The following is a 20519-nucleotide window of genomic DNA, read 5'->3' on the forward strand; positions in this document are numbered from 1 at the left end:
ATTTACCATGTCCTATTTACTTTAAGTGGTCAAATATAATTGTAAATAACATGAGTGACAAAAATATATCTTGTTGGTACTGTGCCATATTTTTTAGCTACAGTGCTGTGTCAGACAGCTCAGTTCCTTCGGTGAGATGCAGGGCAAAACCTTGTTGCCTATTATCCTCATGTTTTTAAGAGCTGTTACCCTTTAGAAAAGATTGCTTGCTACTAGGTCATACAGGTTTCTATAAACTTGCACTTGTCTGATCTTCCTGTATCTTACAACCTTATTTGATTTAAAGTGCAACAACCCTTTGTTTAAGAAGGCTAAGGACTTAAAACCAGTGGTAAGCAGTGAAGAGAGATTTTGATCTCATTTAGATGAGAAACCTACAGCACAACGACATAAGCCTAAGTATGGATTATGTAATAGATGCTGCTATTTAGGGCAGCTGCAGCCCTGCAGGGTCAGGGTATTTGTTAAGATGGATGAGCAGTATTAAATTACATTTAAATATCAATGATTGTCAAATATTTTCTTAAGACTAATTGATCTCAGTAGATACTACACTATTTAATTCTGAGTTAAGGATTATACTTTTTCCGGTGTAGTTTCTTGATAAGGGAAAAGAAAAATCATGTATTTGTCAGTGGTTTTTTGTTTGTTTGATCTGTGGGTCAAGTAGTGAAAAAAAAATTGAAAAATTAAGAAGCAAAACTGATGAAGTGGGAATAAGCAATAAGGTTGTATTAACAGGCTTGTAAGAGAAATTTGTTGAACTTTCTCTATTATACCATTTTCTGGCTTAGCTTTAATGATAAGACTTTGGCCCTCTTTTAAAGTTCAGAACTAATTTTGAAGTAACTGCAATATTATTTCTTAGGTTGGTAGCCTTTAGAGAATAAGCAAAGATGTGATTCTTGCTATGACTTTTTTTCATAATTCAGATTGTTTGCAGTTATTATTCTGTAGGAAAATGAAAATATTTGTTAAACTTTTGTTCTTCCCTCGGTTTTTAAAAATTAATCCATATCAAAGAGCTTTTCCACTTTCTTCATACCAGCGTATTAATTTCAGCTCAGTACATTCTATTCTTAATTATTTATTGAAAGCATTTTAGATACAACAACTAGTGAAAATATATGAAGAAAAAAATAGTTACTTTAAAATGGTTTAATCACCATTTATTTTGTTGCTACTGGGTCAACTGAATATACTACAAGAAAATAAAGGGTAGGTGTTAAAGAGAGTTTAAAGATAATCCACTCTATACCTTTAATCTTTTACAAGAACTAAAATGCTACTATATCCTTTCTGGAATAAAGAATTCGAATGTCCAGATCATCTTATCCCATCTCTGTCCTCTTTTATATTCTTCCACTTTTCTTGAATCACCAGTTGCTCCTAATTCAAATGCTGTCTGAATTAATCAGTGGTTAAAAGAGGGAACCAAAGCTTAGGTTGTATTTTGGCGTTCAGAGGCAAAAGCTCAGCAGTACACTTGGTATTCCACGTGTTCATTAAATGATCAGCAGCAAATCATGAGTGAACACAGTTTGCTGGTGGCAAAGAATTGTTGAGTGTATTCAAATCTGGATTGGACTGTGAAACAGTACGGTGGGGTCTTGTGACATTAAGCAGTGAATTGAATTAAACAGTGTGTGAAATGTAACATCAATAAGGTAAATTAACGTGCACATGGAAGAAAATGGCTGTGTCGATACCTGAAAGAAATGCATTTAAGTTTACTGTTGTAATTCAGGAAAGGGAGTTCTCCAGTGTTGTGTGTTGATCATTCAGATCCCTCTTTTTTCCTGTATGATTTTAAAAGTATAGTTTTCCCTAGTTACCCGTGCAGCCAGAACTCTTGTTCAGGTTCTAACCTTCTGACAGTTTGATACCCCTGTCCTTCTTTCTGAGCTTGACCGTTTTAATTTTACCTTCCTGACATCATTTTCCTGCTGTCATTTTCCTAATGTTTGTCCCAGTATGCATCCTTCTACTTTTTCCTTTTTCTACACTGGCTGAGCTACTTTTACTTTTTTTGCATTTGCTCATCTGGTAACAAGAATTTCCATTGTCTGATAGCGAGTGAGCCATCATCCTGCTATCTATCATGTTGCCCCACATACTCACTGTAAACATCCACAGGGCTGTTAAAAATCTGAATTGATTTTTAAAATTCTCCTACAAATATAGCTGGATTGACACATGTCCTCCTACTACCTTAACGAAAATAGCTTTCGTTGCTTCCTTGCACTCACTCCTCTTTCTTTGCCCATCTGTTACCGTTTTTCCTTATGGTTAGATTCCAGGTTGTTGGAGCAAGAACTGTCTCATTTATTCCATCTGTACAGTGACAAAACCAGCAGGGACTGGGGTTATTAAACAACGCAGGTAGTAAAAGACATAAAATGAGTACATGTTTTAATATGTACTGCAAAGCAGTCTTTCAGCAGTATCAGAAACAGGATACTGTTTGAGGAAGATCCAGCCATACCGGATGCTGTCAAAGATAAACAGTGCACAGTATGCACTGGGAAGAAGTTATGTCTGAGCTGCATGCAAATAACATGATAATGACCATATAAGCACTGCAAATTCTTCTTGGAGTTGAAAACTAAACTGATAAAATTCATTTTGTTTTAATAGATTTTCAGCAAAACTGCATCTTTCCAGAGCTGTTTATTTTAATTTTTTTTTTTTTGCATTATTTGTAGTCTAAATTATTTGTAGTCTAAATTGGTTTTAGGCTTAGGGTCCATTATAACAGAGCATGTAAGATGCAGAAAAAATAATATTGTACATTATGTGTTGTGTACATATTAGGTAATCCACTAATAGATGAAAATAAATAATTATAATTAAATATTAAGGAGCACTTTTGACTAAGTATATAGACAGGCAGTTGAAGTCTTTTTAACCAATGAAAGAGAGTGACTAGAACAGTTTTTCTCAACATTTTTGCAGTTAATTCTGATTTGAATGAGAATTTGCAGTTTCTTGACATGATATCGTATTATTTACACAGTTCTGCCAGAGTTTATTAATCTGTACCTTCTGAAATATGTCATTCATCAGCAAGTCTGGATTTCTGATTCGAAGCTACAGTAACTAAGATTGGCTTCACATGTGGGCTACTGAAAAAATGCTACTTTATGTATTACTGTTGTACTCCCTAAGTGAGCAATATTTAATGTGTTTGCATCAGTAGTCTGTACTGATCTTCAAGTTAAAACTTAGAATTGGATCCTTTTGTTTGTTTTTCATGAGGTTCACTTTTGAAAGTAAAACATCTACAGTACTTACACCTAGTGCCTAAACTCCAATATCCATTAGACTAAAATAGCACTTTGAGGCCTCTTTAATTCTGTTTCCATTCTTCTGAAATACCTGCTTTTCTTTATTTTTTCCTTTTTCCCATTTTTTAATAAGCCAGCTATCAAATTGTTTTATACTCTGCAGTTATTTAATCCTGTTTGTCTCTCTTGTGCCTTGAATATTTCTGAATCCACATTCCATCATGGTGGAAAACATGAAGAAATAGGCATGGAATAACCAGCAAGGATCGTGTTTTTTATGATAAACTGATGTATCACAGAACTGTAGGTGTTGCAGGGGGCCTCTGGAGATCATCTAGTCCAACTCCCCTGCTTTAGGCAAGTTCCCTAGAGTAGGTTACACAGGAAAGCAGTTTTGAAAATCTCCAGAGGAGGCTCCTCGGCCTCTCTAGGCAGCTCATCTCAATGCTCTGTCACCCTCAAAGTAAAGTTATTTCTCATGTTCAAATGGAACTTACTGTGTTCTAGTTTGTGCCTGTTACCTCTTGTCCTGTCTCTGAGCATCACCAAAAGAGCCCCATCATTCTGATACCTGCCCTTCAGGTATTTGTAATCACTGATGAGATCCCTTCTCAGTCTTCTCTGTGCTGAACTTCTCCAATTCCAGTTCTCTCAACCTTTCCTCTTGAGATACACCAGGCCCTTCATCATCTTTGTAGCTCTCCGCTGGACTCTCCAGTGAGCAAATGCTATATTCCTGGAATCATCTAACCTAGCACTTTTCTGAGGAAAATGCATATACTTGACTGAATGTATCTCAATGTCATTCTCGTAGTTCAAGTAGTCATTTGTTGAACATCCTATTTTGGCCTCATGTGCACAGGTGACATAAGCAGCAGACTATGCTTGTAGCTGAAATATGGTGTTACAAGTCTAGATTCTTTGTGTTCTGGTTGTTATCACATTCACATGCCATGCTACTTTTCTTTATATTCTCAGTTCAACTTCATTTACAAGTTTATTTTGCCACGTATATTTATGTTTAAATGTTGTACATAAAAGATTGCAAAAACAAACTAACACAGAGCTTGCAGTGCTCTTGTGAGCTTGCCTCTTTACATGAAGCCTTTTTTCCTTACAGTTAATTTGATACTAACAATGTAAAAGATCAGGTCATATTAGTGATGAATGAGCTGCATGTTCAACTCCCAGTAGCTTCAGTAGCAGAAATAATTGTAAAATACAGTTATGTACTAGAAATACTAATACAGTTCTGAAAGACTGAAATAATAGTCTTGATTTAAGTGTGGTTTCCCTAAAGCAAAAATATTTGCAAAATTAATCTGATACTAGCTTGCAATTTGTATTTGCCTTCTATGATTAACCTGATTAAATATGGAAGATTAATTATATATCTGAAGATATTTAGAGGTACACTAGAATGCACACGAGTACATTAAACATTTTGTGTGCTAAGGACTGATCAAAAGCTGTACTGTTATCCTAACTGATATCTAATCCAAAACAGCAGGAAAGAGTGAGGCATTCTTCTATCCTCCCGTCAGACTGTCTGTATCTACATGTCAGGACAGAATAGGTACAGCACCTGCTAGGGCGAATCAACTCTTCCAACCTATCCATAGATGGAGGTGAAGAAAAAATAGTAAATTGTTAGAAGTAATACAGCTGATAGACAAATTTTGTACTATATTTTATTAACTGAAGGGCTATACTTCAAAAAGAGATGAATGAGTTTTCAAAAGCACATTCATTTCATTTCTCATACTTTAAACAATAACAAATTCCAAGTTAAACACAGGCTGTTTGACACTTGATTGTGTTAATCAGATAATTTGGTAGAAAAAGGTAGCCAACTTCTCTGAAGCAGAAGGTAGCATTAAAGAATGGAGAAATAGCATTCTTGTTGAACAGAAAGATATAGTAATTACTGTTGCCAGCGAAACTATGTGGGCACAGCAGGATCTGAAGACTGGGAGAAATTACAATGTACCATAAATCAATGTCCTTATTAAGTCTGCTTTCTAGCATTCAGTAACATTAGGAATTTTTTTTTTCTTAGACTTTCAGTGATCTCTCATGAGGATCACAGCTGATAAATAAAAGATGGAAACAGCAGTATGTGGAAAAAAATATTCTGTCCATTTCCACTCTGTTTCTACCCTTATTGACAGCAGGAATTCATTCTCATGTGGTAGTGGCTTAACTTCACCCACATTCAGAAATGTGATTTGTCCTTGTAGGCTACAGTTTGCCAGAAATCAGGGTGGGATACTATGGGTCTTCTTTTCAGTGCAAATGTCTTAATTTGTGAAGGCCTAGTTTGTTGTGTATTTTGTACACTGTTGGGGGCTCATGAAATGTATGGGTGTGTGAGTCTTGAGTATTTTGTTGACTTTGTTGTCTAGAAAATTTTATGCAGGACTGTTGAAGGTGTTTGAGGAAGTTGAAACTTGTTACTGCATTTATGGAAGTTATCAAACTGTAATTAAGTCATGGCCAGATGTCCTCTTTGTATTTTTGTAGCAGCATAAATTTGGTGTTACAGCTACTTTTAATTTCTTGTAACAGCAGTTCAGTAAAAAGTTGGTGTATTGTGAGACCATCTTATGGTGAATTAGTGAATTACTGTGATGAGAATGGAACTGGATGTATTGGGATTGAAAGACTAACTACTGATGTTGGTAGCGGAGAGGATGTTTTTAGGCAGATTGTGATACCATTATCATTTGAGGTGTTGGAATAAGAAAGGCATCTTAGGCATACAATTTTTCTTCCCTACTTTAGAAGAATAATGGAGCACCAGAAAGTCTTTTTAACCCTCTGAGTGGAGGCAGGACATGGCTGGCTATATGTGGCGAATATTTTTCTTAGTAAGGACATACAGCATGTTGCCAAAGAAGTTGAAATAATTAAAAAATACTGAGCGTTTTATTTAGCTAATATATTATTTCATCAACTATTAACCTAAGTATTTTGAATGCAAATAATTCTGACCTGGAGCTTCTTGAAACTGAAGAACAACACACATAATCCTCTAGTTATGATATAAAATATTTTGGGTGACTTCAGTGGGAAGTGGGTCCTAGAAATTATGTGTGCATGGAATCCTTTTTCCTGTTAAGACTCAGTTTTTGTAGCTTAAAGTGATACACAATACAGTGGTGCACGGAGAAGTAATTTTAATAAAGTGCATTTTAAATCTTTGTCTTAAAAGTTTTCTGTAAGCGAAGTTACTTGAGAGTTTATATATAGCTGTAGTAATTTCTGTTGCTCCTCTAACGTGACTTGTATGACTTATTGCAGCAGTGATCTGGTAACCAGACTCTTTTCTCAAGAACTTCTCTGATAAATTTTGTTTTAAAAAGAAATTATTTATGAGGTTGAACTACCTGAATGTTAAGGAAATATAATCAGAAAGAAAACTACTAAGAAACATATTCTGTTCAGAATAAAATTAAAGCCTTGGCCTTCAAAGATACAGGCAAATGTAGCAGCTGTATGTGCAGATTAAGTATTTATGGGTCGAAATGGGCACTTACATTTTAAATTCTTTCCTAGAATTCTTTCCTAGGTAGAAAAATGTTCAAGCCTAAAGTGCTTTCTTGGATTTTTTTTTTTCAAAAAGAGTGTACATAGTGATGGAGATGCTGTGTGTGGTAATCTAATCAAGAGCTGTATGCTATTTTCCTCAAGTTTTTAAAACATTTAATTCTTAATTATTTTTATTACCTATTTATTAATATCTTGAAAAACATTTAATTCACTTCTAAATCTAAGCACCCTTCCAAGAATGAAATAAAACATATTTAACTTGGCAGAAGTTAAGTTCTTAACAAGAGTGTCGGTGATGCATTTTTTATATAGATATGGAAAAATACTGTTTGCTGTCCATTTCATATTAGGCCTACTGTGTATAAGTATTCATTGCCAAAGTTTTACATTTTGTTATTACATTAGTAAAGTGCCTTGTTAAGAAAAGAAGCCTAAACTAGAAGAAACCTACCTGCTGTATAATTATATCTTGGCTATTTTGTAAATCAGGTTCATGGCAAGAAAATTGTAATCAAAGAAAACAAGCCAGTATGTAAAGCAGAAACCTGGCTTTAGAAGTACAGCATAGTAAGTATTGTGCTCACTGTTTCAGCAGGGATCCCATAAAAAACAAATATCTCAACTATCAGCTAAAGAAATGGTTTAATTTTTATACCCATAAATGGAGTTTGTATGACAGGGCTTTGTGATAGCAAATCTTAAAAAAAAAAAAAAAAAAAAAAATTTCCAAAGTTCCAAGCAGGTTCATTGCTTTTAATGCTTTTAATATACTCTTTTTAAGTAGTTTAAAAATAATAACAATGAGTTATGCTGCTTTGTATATCATATTTTAGTCCTTATTATAGTTACAGTACCTTGAGGTGATTACAGTGCTGTGAAAAGACTAGCTTGGTCTTGGTCTTGTTTTGACTCTACTGATGCTTTCAACACACTCCTGTAACATTGTCTCAGACATTCAGGAAGTACAGGCTGGATAAGAGGACAGTGAGGAGGGCTGAAATTCATCTGACCAGCCAGGCTTAAAGCACTGCCTCAACAGCATTTACCAGGCAGACCACAGCATTTGGCCACATGTAGATTTCTAAACAACAGGAAGTAAAACCTGTAGTTAAGGCAATGTAAGTCAGTGCATCCTAATTCATAAGTGAGACTGGGCTATCTCAGTTAACATAAATGAAAGGTTGCGATCACTACTCAGTAGTAATATGTGCTCAAAACAGCACAAACAAACCTTAAGATAATCTCCTAAACAGTGATATTAAAATTCTTTTCACCATTGTGATAAATGGGATGGATTAAATTCCCATTAGTTCATTGCACTACCAGTAATAAACTAGATTAATTCTGGTAGTATAATGGGTAATTGCATAAGATAGAGCAGGATGCAAAAGATAAGTGGGTGTTGTCATTCCTGAGCTGTTCAGAACCATGGGTGTCTCACCTTTTTTGAGCTGTTTTTACTCAGTTAAGTCAGTTAAGTCTGTATGATTAATAAGAAATCAACTTGTTGTTATTGTGTTGTATGTCATTCTGTACACAATTATGATGGCTGGGATTAACAAATCTATCATAGATGATTTCTCTCAGCGTGAGAGGAGCTCTTTTTCCTCCCGACTGTAATTTTCACTAGACAAAATCTTATTGCAGTTCTTATTTAGCCAGGTGTTGCTGAGCAGACATTTATCTACTGAGCCTTTCTCAGCTCCTTTTTATTGCTTTTTCTCTTTTCAAATTTTCCTGGTAAGCCAACTACATCAACCTTTCTCGACGGCTTCAAGTCCTACAACTACAGAATTCAGAGTCTGTATACATTAGTATGAGTATCTTAGCAGATAATTGTTAAAATTAATTTGCGGATGAAAGCGGACAGCTTTTGATAGAATTATGGCTGTCATCTCAGTCTTTGCACTGATCTCCTAAGTCAAGAGCTTTCATACTCAGATCACTTCCATCAGCATTCTGAGAGACGTAGTACTTCATTTCACATCAGTTGGATATTATACTGATGTCATTACTTACTGATGACAGCACTTTGGTTCTGATTCAGCATAAAATGGTACTAAGAGCAAATCCGTGATTAATTTGTAAAAGGCCTTTCTGAAGAAGGGTGGGAATGGGGGATGCTTTCTGGCCAACACTGAGAAGCCTTCATACAGTCTTCATTTGCCATTCCTATTTGCTGTGCAGGATGCAGCAGAATGAAATGACTGCTAAGCATAGCAAATGTACGCTCTGGAGTGATGCAGAGGTACTTAGAGAGTGACCGTGTTGCCATGGTTCCTTATATATATCACCTTTTGAGGAATTCTTGTTCAACTCTATACTGTTTATGTTCATGTTTTTTTTTTTTGTTTCATATTGACCTTCAGTGATAACACCAAATTTAAAAGTCAAGAAATGCATCTCTTGAGAATGCAGACAGAGCATGCTCTTGTCATCTGTTCTGTTAAAGGAAAAAAGAAGGCCATCTTCCTCTTTCCCAGAGTAGCAGCTCTTTTTTAGTTTAGGACCTTTTTCACTAGGAAAAATACGACTGAATGTTAATAGTGACATTACCATTGCATTAGTGTACTCTGGAATCCTATATAATTTTCATGATCACTGAGAAATTTGTGGGTGATGTCTTTTTTTAATAGCTGACAGTAAAAATGAAAAGCATGAGTAACTTGTATTTCTTGCATTAAACAGGTGGTATACATAGAAATATGTAAGAACAATAAATCAAATTAGCATAATGATGTTTTTTTTTATTACCTTCCAAGAGATGTTAGGCAGTTCAAGATACTAATGGACTAATAATTCTAGAAGTAGTTAAGCCTCATAAAGTTAACTTGCTTACCATATCTTATTGACAGCAAGAGCTGAATTTTTGCTTGCAAGGATATAGAAAATCCTGTGAATTTATTTATTAAAAAAGAGGTTTTTTTAAGCTTATCTTAAAGACACTTTCAAGTGACTTTGTGAACATATTTGTCATTTCATTAATGAATTGTGAATGAAAATCTCTTTCTTCCCTTTTTCCTTTTATCTTCTGAAAGTCAGTCTCATTTTGGAATTTAACGCTTCTGTTATTACTTTGCCAATGTTAATGCATGAAAATAGCCAGTTCTGAGAAAAAAAAAAAGACACAGGAAAAACAAGCAGGGACAGAGAAGGAGAATACCAGGAGAAATGCAGTCAATAGATAAATGCTGTGCTGCATTCATACTTCATAATTAAGGCTCAGGTTGTCCATGTGCTGTTAGCATGCTGAGCATGGCTAATTTCAATCAGCAGATGGAAAAAAAACGAGACTGATACAGTCTCATTTCATCAATAATGAAAGGTGAAATAATCCATTGAAGTTTACCTGGCAAAGTAGTAATAGCAACAGAAATATGATTGAAATCCATTTGCCTCTGGTTGTATTTTTAGGTTTAGAATGGGATAGCTTAAAGTTTACTGTGATAATGAGGAGCTGTCCTTTCCTGTCTGTAAGAAGAGTTGAGGACAGAGGTGTGATTAGTGCTTGTTTAGCAGGCAGCTCTTGTTTGTCCAAGTTCTACATGTGTATGCCTTGGTGGGATCATCTGACATGATTTTGTTTTCTGAAAAAAGGGCAATGAGATGTTGCTGCCAACCACTCGGAGTATTTAGCTCAAGTGGAATGGCTTTGACAAAACAGAAATGTAGCTCAGCTTGAGTGTGATGAAGGTGATCATCACAGAAATTCCTCAGTGTGCCGTAAGTGATGAGTTCTTCTAGCTAGCAGAACATTTGGAGACTGTTGTCTCCATGTCTGTATTACCAGTGATATTGTATAAATTAATCTATAATCTGCAAAGCACTGACTTCACATTGTTTATGCAGTCCCTCAGCATTATTCTTAATCTCAGAGTAGCTTTCCTTCATGGTTGTGATCAGTCACTAGTGCCCAGGGGCTAGGACTTGAAGGGGAGTATTTATAAAGATGGAGATGAGGTTAATATATCATTACTGCAGTTCTGTAAGTGTGCCTCTTGCACTCTTGTCCACCTCCTTTCACTTTTTTTTTAAATGTAATAACAGCTGATAATGGGGTTATGCTGCAAGTAACCTGCTTATATTCCATGCACCTTGCTTATTTATTTATTCTGCTGAGAATTGGAGTACAGAACTCCAAGTTTATCAGCATAATCTAGGCATAAATGGTGCAGATAAGATAATCTCCATTGTTACGGAGGCTCTAAAAATGTAGTGTTCTAAATATGGATCTATGCATCATCTTTCCATGATCACACTGGGAGTTTTTTTTTTGTTTTTTTGTTTATGATAATCTGAACAGGAAACAGATACTTGGAAACAGTGATGGATGGAGGAACTTTGATTTCTCACCTGGTTTAAGATCTGAGTACATGCCAAATGAAAGCTTTTCTTAAGGCTGTACTCTCAATGCAGAGGTAGAGCTATGGAGAAGTATTTTGAATTAAAAACAGTACAGTAGTTTAATTCAAGGAAAGTATATGCTGTCTTTTTTTCTTGCAGTAAAATTTAAATGGTAAGAAAAGTTAACAAGAGGGTTTTTTGCCTTTCTTTGAAATTAATTTATGAATCATTTTTAGTTTTTTATATATGCATATGTATACTTAGATATGTTTATGTAGGAATAAGGTAAACAAGAATATGATGAAAACAGTCAGTCAGATCTTTCTTTTGTATTAAGATATGAGTGTGAGGCTGAGAGATTACAGAAAAGAGCAGATACAATAATGCCCTTAAAAGTCAACCTACTCTGATTAGGATTGATGGGCAACACAGGTTTGTATGTGGATTTCATGGCAATTAATTCCATGTAAATTTGAAAGCACATCTACTCAATAGCAGATAGAAGAAATGAATCAATGTAGTTAATAGAATAATTTACTATCACACTTTACCTTGATTTTAAGTTCATGCCTGTAAATTGTATTATGTAACTTTATGTTACTACTGATGGTACCTTCAGAGAACATTTTAAGAAGGGAGGAGGATTACTGCAATGCAGGCTGTGATGATGTGTCTATCCATGGAAGGACATGCTACTTTCTGTGTAGGAAGGAAACTGTGTTTCAAACTTCTTTACGTATGACTTGTAACAGCATAATGGGAAGCAATTTATTTGTTATTAAATCTGTGCATTTCACTGAATTAAAATGTATGCTCTAGTAATTCTACTGCATTGAATTTTGCAGTAAATTTTTGGGTTGGGGTCTGTCAGATGCAAATTGCATAGAGACAATAGTTTACATAAGTGGAAATGTTCTTGGTGGTTCACTTCCCTGCCACCTTTTTCACATTTGTGCCCTTTCCCTCAGGGGTAGGGTGACAAGGCTGTATTCTGCATGGCTCCCAACACGTAAATTGGGCAACTGTGATGTAAATTTGGTGCACACTAGAGCAAAGCACAACATAAATTTGTTGGGATGTATTTCCTGAAATTAGTGCTTCCATTTCACAGTGATCCACGAGAAGGTCTTCACATGTAGTGCAGTAGATTCTATTGTGATTGAAAAATATTTTGTATAGTAAATATTTGTTTGGCTCCGTGTTTCTATGGCAGTGACCCAGCAGGTATTGCAGTGCAGATTTTGACTTAGAGAGATCTGAGTGTGTAGGCATGTACTGTAACTTCACAGATATATTTGTGCTTGAAGAATGAAATTTCTGAAGCTTTTTCATTGTTCTTTACCTTTTTAGTTTCAAATCACTGTTTCTATGATCACAGAAATACAGGAAAATAGTTACTATGTTACTCTCTCTTTTACTCTCCACAGCAATGGAGTTTCATGAAAACCTGCACAATATAGGAGCAAGAGAAGGCTTAAAAGAAAGAAAACTGCAAAAATCAGTAGAAAGCTTTACGTGGAATATTACAATTTTAAAGGTAATGTCTTCCATTAGTTAGTTATTTTTCTATTCACAGGTGGCATTCTGTAGTTATTATTGGTCATTATTCTGTCTCATAGCTCAACTAGATTTGTTCACTTTTATGGTCATTTTCAACGTTCATTACTTTGAAAACACACAGATTGACAGCATATTTTTGTATTTTTATATATTATTTTGGAGGTTATTTCATTTTGTTTGTCCCTGAGGTTTTTATTTTAAAACCTCTTAATGTCAATACATGGATGAAATGAGTACTGATTTGTATGAAGATGCTTGGTCTGAGAGGAAGTTGTGCTGCTGGGTAAACCCTGTTCTTTGATTTCAAAGGAAGGTGAGAGTATTCAGGGTAATGTGGCTACTGGAAAACAAAAGGGAAGATGTTTCTATTGCAGTCAGTGATGAATGGCAATTAAGGTGCATACAAAGCATACAAATCATCCGTAGTATAGTAAAGTGAGCATATATGACCCAGAGATTCTCTTGCCTTTTGTTGAGCACATTTGCCTATATTTTTACATAACTTTAAATGATGTAATCAAAAAGAACTTTCAGCTAGAAACCCTCAGGAAACTTGAATGTGGATAGGTTTTCAAGTTTCTTATCTCTTGTCTTTCATCTTGGCAGAGTATATCAAAATTTATAGAGACAGCAAAACTGCCTACCCTAATTTATTCCCTTGACACTATCCTTCTAGCCCAGATTATTCAAATTTTGTGTTTACATCTACTAATGAGTTCTTCCTTCCCACTCAAATATTTCATTGCTATATTAAACTATAGAATCTGTTGTAGTTAGAATTTTCTCCCATGTGTGCTTCATTTTTAGTTCTTACTATTGAAAATAGAATTTGCTACCACTTCTCTTTACAGTGGACTACTACAGAAAACCTGTAATGTAGTCATATCTCTGCTTTCTGTGTTAGTTTCAGCTGTTAAGCTTTTCTCTGTGCTGCTTGCTCTTTCCATCCAGAGCAGAAGAGGATCAAAAAGAGGTCAAAATTGCTAGTGTGTACATTTAATGCATTCTGAAACCATATTTGAAGATTCTGCTTTGAGATCAAAGAAGCAGACTGTTACTTTTCCTTTATTAAAGCAGTATTTCCTGAAGATGACACATGTGATGTGTCAAATAGCAAGCCTGTACTAACCCGGAGATACAGAGGTGGAGAGACAGTTCAGTGGAATTGGACAAATTTCTAGAATCACATTGTGATTTGAACATTGTGAGTTGGAAGGAACCCACAAGGATCACTGACTGCAACCCTTGGCTCTGTACAGGACCACCCCAAAATCAATCCCTGTGTCTGAGAATGCTGTGCAAATACTTCTTGAACTCTGACAAATTATACTCCTTAATTTTCAACGATCAGATACCATTTGGAGAAGTGAATTTATTTTAATTCTTCTAGAAGCAACAGTAGCTTTGCTTCATCTCTTACTTCCATTCAAAATGTAAAGGCTGGTGAGGGGGAAGGCTTTGCAATTGATGAATGACTGACCTGTGAAATTGTAATTTCTGTGTAAGCCAGGAATTGGAGAACCCATACTGGAGATCTGACTCCTGAGAGCACTGATGTCCCTAGAATTAATGTAATTATGAAGTTAGAAGGCCTTCCTTTTGAAGAGATTATTGAGGAAATCTTTTCAACATTGACATAGTTTTTTTTTTCTGGTCCAAGATTAAGATGAACATGATCATCAGCTCTTTCCAAGAGGAGTAGGCTGCTCATGTGTTGTGACTGACACATTTTCCAAACTGATTAAGTTGCATTTTGCCTTCAAGGCAAAATTGATCTTCTTTATCTTAACTGGGACATTTTGACTATGATTGATGCAATGGAAAGTCTGATAAAATAACAAAATTGACAGCTTAATTCTAGGGGAGATCTTTGCTAGAAGAGCTGACCTATCTACAAGGGCTGCTCCCAGTTTTGGAGGTCTTACTGCTAGACTGTTCTTCTCTTTCAGACAGTTAATTTGCAAGACCACTTGTTGGTAATTTATCGCTATGATTCAGACCGGCAGAACTCATATTTTCTAAACACTGATAATCAGATTTCCTGCCAGAAAGAGTGCACCATCTGAAAAAAATCACTCTTAAGTTCTGTTGAAGCAGACTTCTGCAAACAACCTAATGAAACAATTCATAGATTTTACTGGCATAGCAAAACTTTGGAAAAAAAAAAATAGGCACAGACGTTGAAATGCCCGTAGGAAGAAGAAGAGCACAACAGCTTCTGTAAATTACTCTCTGCAACAGAATCCTGTTCTAAGCATTGGGGAGAGTTCGAATGAAGTACTTGGAATGAAAGTGTGAGTTGTAATTCCAACATTTTTCAGTTGCATATTGTGGGCTATGATTTTTTAGACATATTGGTCAACACAAACTATTTTCTATATTTTTGTAATCCACCAGTTCATAGCATGTATTACCTCTGCAATGATGTTGATCTTTCATCTGAATTATGTTTGTAAATGTATTTATAAACAGAACACCAGGATGCAACTTCTTAGATATTTATTTCATCATCCAAATTTTATGAACTGAATCAATGAATTCAGGCAATACTGTTGTCACCTTGAGTATTCATAAAACCCCTGACACCTGCTGCTTACTACTGTAGGTGTGCAGAAGAAAAATGAATTCTATTAAAATACTGAAAAGTATTCTCTTGCTATTGCCAGATTTGTAGAGTTTTGGCTCCTAATTAAAGCAATTCTTATAAGTTACGAAGCTAAATCCTTTAAGGCTTGATTCTGTAAATGCACTCAAAGCAAGTCATCTGGATGTGGAGCACTGTGGGATACCACAGCATACCAAGCAGCCTACTATTTAGGGACTAAGAGCTTTGGGGTCCCAGAACCTGAGCTAAAGCCTATTCATTTGTAATACAGTTTCCTGGGATTTCTTGGAGAGAGTTAGGCAGTTATTTCAGATATCATCTATGTAGCACTTTAATGTTACATAATAACTGGAGAACTTTCTAACCAAAAATCACAAGAGAATACATACCAGAGTAAAAAAGTAGCTGTTCTGGTTGTTACTCAAGGTATACCAGCACATGTTGGTTTCACAAATGGTTTTCTAAAGTTAGAAGCATTCAGAAATCAATTTCTTCATTGTAATTGTTGGATAAGAGAATGTCTAATGAACACAGATTCATTTTTGTATTTACCTCAGTCTAAACTTGATCCCACTTGCCCAAATGTGTTTAGTCTAAACCCCTTTTGCCTATAATAATAATCTGACAATGGTTTACAGGCTGGTTCAGCCTGGTTCTGTGACCAGCGGGGCAGAGGGATCCATGGATCCATGCCTCTGGAAAAGGGAAACAGGAGACCCCAAAATAATTGAAAACAGTGGCAACAATCTGAGGTGGAACAAACTAATTTACTCAATGTAGTATCAGCAAAATATGAGAGTGTGTGTCTGAAAAGTGGGTAGGCCTTACCACAATGCTGAGGTGAGAAGTGCAGTCCAGTTGAGCCGATGAAGAAAAGCAGATGGAGAAGAGTAGACGGAGAAGAGAGCATCAGGCGACCTTGCCAGGAGTTGTATCTCCTCACTGACCACAAAGCCCCTATGGGGAAATGTAGTTCTTCTCCTCCAGACAGGCACCTGGAACTCGAGCATCAGCAGTCAAACCCCCAGTGCATTACATGATGTTTTGGTGTGGAATACTGATAACCAAAAATCACAGAACCATTACACATTCCACCCCTTATTCTACATCACTACATCATGCTTTATATATATATATATATATATATATATATATATATATATATATATATATATATGTGTGTGTGTGTGTGTGTGTGTGTGTGTGTATAGCATGATGTAGTATAAGTGATGTAGAATATATATACATAATATATATATACATATATATATATATGTATATATGTATATATGCAAACAAAATATGAACACAAGGAATTACTGACTGCACTCCCCCAACATCAAATTCCCTTGTGGTACACACTGAACATCCCCGTTTTCCTGCATCACCCACCAGATGGACCCAGGTCCTTGGGCAAAAACAGTTTCACCTAGAGGTTTGCCCTTCCCAGAAGCTGGAAAGACCCAAACAGCTTTTCCCAACATATTCTTTACATGTACTACAGGGAACTTACCTCCCTCTACAATATGTAGGGAGCTGGATTAGGTGGGACCATCTCAACTGACCGATCCTCTGGTGTTGGCTGCCAAGTTTTTCTGCCAAATACTTCTCCCAGTGCTTAAATGTTCCGCCACCCAGTGCTTTTAACATGGTTTTTAAGAACCTGTTGTAGCATTCAATCTCACCAGAGGTTGGTACATGATAGGTGATATGATAAATCCACTCGATGCCATGTTCTCTGGCCCAAGTATCCACAAGTGAATTTTGGAAATGACTCCCATTATCTGACTCAATTCTTTCCGGGGAGCCATGTCACCACAGGATTTGGCTCTCCAGACCTAATATGGTGTTCTGGGTAGTAGCATGGGGTACTGCACATGTTTCAAGCCACCCGGTTGTTGCCTCCACCATGGTGAGCACATAACTCTTACCATTGCAAGATCATGGCAAGGTGATATAATCAACCTGCCATGCCTCCCCAGTTTTGTGCTTATGCCATCACCCCTCCCCCCCAGAGAGGTTTCATCCTCTTGGCTTGTTTAACTGTGATGCATGTGTCACAGTCATGAATGATTTGTGCAACAGCATCCATAGTTAAATCCACCCTTGGTCTCTATCCCACTTATATGTTGCGTCTCTTCCTTGATGGCCTGAGGTCTCATGGGCCCATCAAGTTAGAAATAATTCACCCTGATTCTGCCAATCTAGGTCTATTTGAGCCACCTCAGTTCTGGCAGCTCAGTCTACCTGATGGTTATTTTGCTGTTCTTCAGTAGCCCGACTCTTGGGCACACGAGCATCTACGTGACGTACCTTTATACCATACTATTTGTTTGGGCAGCAATGTCTTTCCACAGTTCAGCAGCCCAAATAGGTTTACTCCTTCTTTGCCAGTTATTTTGTTCTCACTGCTGTAACCACCCCCATAAGGCATTTGCTACCATCCATGAGTCAGTGTAAAGACAGAGCATTGGCCACCTCTCCCTTTCAGCAACATCTAAGGCCAGTTGGACAGCCTTAATCTCCTGCAAATTGGCTTGATTTTCCTTTCCCTTCAGTGGCCTCTGCAATTTGTGTGGGGCTCCACACAGCAGATTTCCATCTGCAATGCTTCCCCACAATATGACATGATCCATCTGTGAACAGGGCATATTTCTTTTCATTTTCTGGTAGTTCACTGTACGGTGGGGCCTCTTTAGCACGTGATACTTCTTCTGCTGGTGGTGTTCCAAACTTTTTGCCTTCAGGCCAGTCCATGATGACCTCTAGGATTCCTGGACAGCTGAGGTTCCCCATCTGTGCTCACTGGGTAATCAGTGCAATCCACTTACTCCAAGTAGCATCAGTAGCATGATGGGTGGAGGGAACCCTTCCCTTGAACATCCAGTTCAGCACTGGCAGTCAAGGTGCCAGAAGGAGCTGGGTTTCAGTACCGACTACTTCAGAAGCAGCCCAAACCCCCTCATACGCAGCTAAGATCTCCTTCTCAGTTGGAGCATAACACTCTTCAGACCCTCTGTACACCAGACCCCAAAATTCCAGGGGTTGGCCTCGGGTCTCTCCTGAAGCTCTATGACACAAACTCCAAGTGCGACCTTTCTCTCCAGCAGTGTAGAGGATGTTCTTCACATTGTGTTCCATTCCATACTGGCCACAGCATGGGCTATCTCTTGTTTAATCTGCTCAAAAGTGTGCTGCTTCTCAGGACCCCACACAGAATCATTCTTCCGTGTCACCTGATAAAGGGGGCTTACAATGAGGCTGTAGTTTGGAACATGCATTCTCCAAAAACCCACTACACCCAGAAACAGTTGTGTCTCTTTCTTATTAGTGGGTGAAGACATGGCAGTGATTTTGTCAATCACATCTGTTGGGATGTGGCAACAGCCATCTTACCTAGGAACTGAATTTCCTGGGCAGGTCCTTTCACTTTGCTTCGCTTAATGGCAAAACCAGCACGGAGAACGATCTGGATTATTTGCTCTCCTTTCTCAAAAACTTCCTTTGCTGTATCGCCCCCACACAGTGTTGTCATCAATGTACTGTAAGTGCTCAGGAGCACCTCCATGTTCCAGCGTGGCTTGGATCAGCTCATGGCAAATGGTTGGTCTATGTTTCCACCCCTGGAGCAAACAATTCCAGGTATACTGAACACCCCTCCATGTGAAAGCAAACTGTGGCCTAGATTCTTTGGCCAAAGGATTGGAGAAAAAAGGCATTAGCAGTGTCAATGGTGGCATACCATTTGGCTGCTTTTGACTCCAGTTCATACTGGAGTTCTAACATACCTGGCACAGCAGCACTCAATGGGAGTGTGCCTTCATTCAGGCCATGATAGTCCACCGTCAGCCTCCATTCTCCACTGGCTTTATGCGCTGGCCATTATGGCACTGTTAAAAGGTGAGTGAGTCTTGCTAATCACTCCCTGATTCTCTAGTTGACAAATCAAGTTCTGAATGAGGAGCAAGGAATCCCTGTTGGTGCGGTACTGCCGCCTGTGCACCGTTTTTGTAGCTATTGGTACCTGTTGCTCTTTCTCTCGTAGCAACTCCACAACAGACAGATCTTCTGATAGGCCAGGCAAAACTGATAGTTGTTTAATACCTTCTGTGTCTACAGCAGCTATTCCATTGATACCCTTTGGGATCCTTAAAATATCCCCTTCTGAGGTGATCAATACCCAGTATACATGGAGCTCCTGGGCCAGTCACAGTAGGGTGCTTTTGCCAGTCTTTACCAGTGAGGCTGATTTCAGCCTCCAACATAGTCAGCTCTTGGGAACCCCCACTCACCCTGTGAGTGTAGATTGATTTTGTCCCTTGGTGACTCAAGGGCATTAGAGTGCACTGTGCACCAGTATCCACAAGGGCCTTATATTTCCGTGATTCTGATATGCCAGGCCATCTAATCCACATAGTCCAATAAACTCTATTATCCCCCTCCTCCCCCCTAGCTGGGGGCAGGGCCCCTCTATATGTTACCTCTGTTGTCTGCAGCAACTGGAGCCATCACCTTTTTGGCAAAGTTCACCTTGGTGGTTGATTTGTCTTGCAATTCTTTTACCTGTGCTTGAAGTGAAGGAGTAGGTTGTTTATGGCACTCCTTCATATCTTCTCCATGGTCACGTAGGTAATGCCACAAGGCAAAACATGACATAGTCTTACTGTTGTCACTTGCTCAAGCAGGAGGACGTCTTCTTCTGATAGCTGAGACATTGGATGACACTGGCTGGGAGGAAGTCAAGTTGATCAGCCCTTCCAGTAGGCTGTTTTGGGAATTCTGTTCCTCACTGGATGTATCTGTTACCACCATGGATTATTCATCAGCATCAGGCATGGTTGATAGTTTGCCTATTATATCTTCTTGTTTGTTCTCCATTCCGTCCAGTTTTTCAGCTACTTTTGCAACAGCTGAAACACAAGCTCATAGAGGGCTTAAATGTAACTCAAAATATTTAAGTTTATTAACCAAGTCATTTATAAGGGGTCTTCTTTCCCCTCTGCCATACATTGCTGCAAATGTACTGGCGTACCTTTCTGGTGCAGTCTTCGTGAATGTACACCACATGTTTGGTGCACACCTGGCTCTCTCAGGATCATGCTCTTGGTCTAGCTCATCAGGAATGAAATTGGGGCTATGTAGCATTTCCACCACAGCATATTCTCTCAAAT

At 37.6% G+C, this 20519-nt stretch overlaps 1 protein-coding gene across 3 annotated transcripts in view; it reads left to right on the forward strand.

Annotated features, from left to right (window-relative positions):
• Positions 1–20519, forward strand: part of PLCL2 (phospholipase C like 2) — a 117520-nt gene that overhangs the window by 86914 nt on the left and 10087 nt on the right. For all 3 annotated transcript variants that reach the window (XM_048950319.1, XM_048950318.1, XM_048950320.1), the window contains one exon: positions 12611–12720. In XM_048950319.1, coding sequence (XP_048806276.1) covers positions 12611–12720 — 110 coding nt within the window. The remainder of the gene's footprint in view (positions 1–12610; positions 12721–20519) is intronic.

Source organism: Lagopus muta, chromosome 7 (assembly GCF_023343835.1).
Source record: "Lagopus muta isolate bLagMut1 chromosome 7, bLagMut1 primary, whole genome shotgun sequence".
In the NCBI taxonomy this organism is placed as follows: domain Eukaryota; kingdom Metazoa; phylum Chordata; class Aves; order Galliformes; family Phasianidae; genus Lagopus; species Lagopus muta.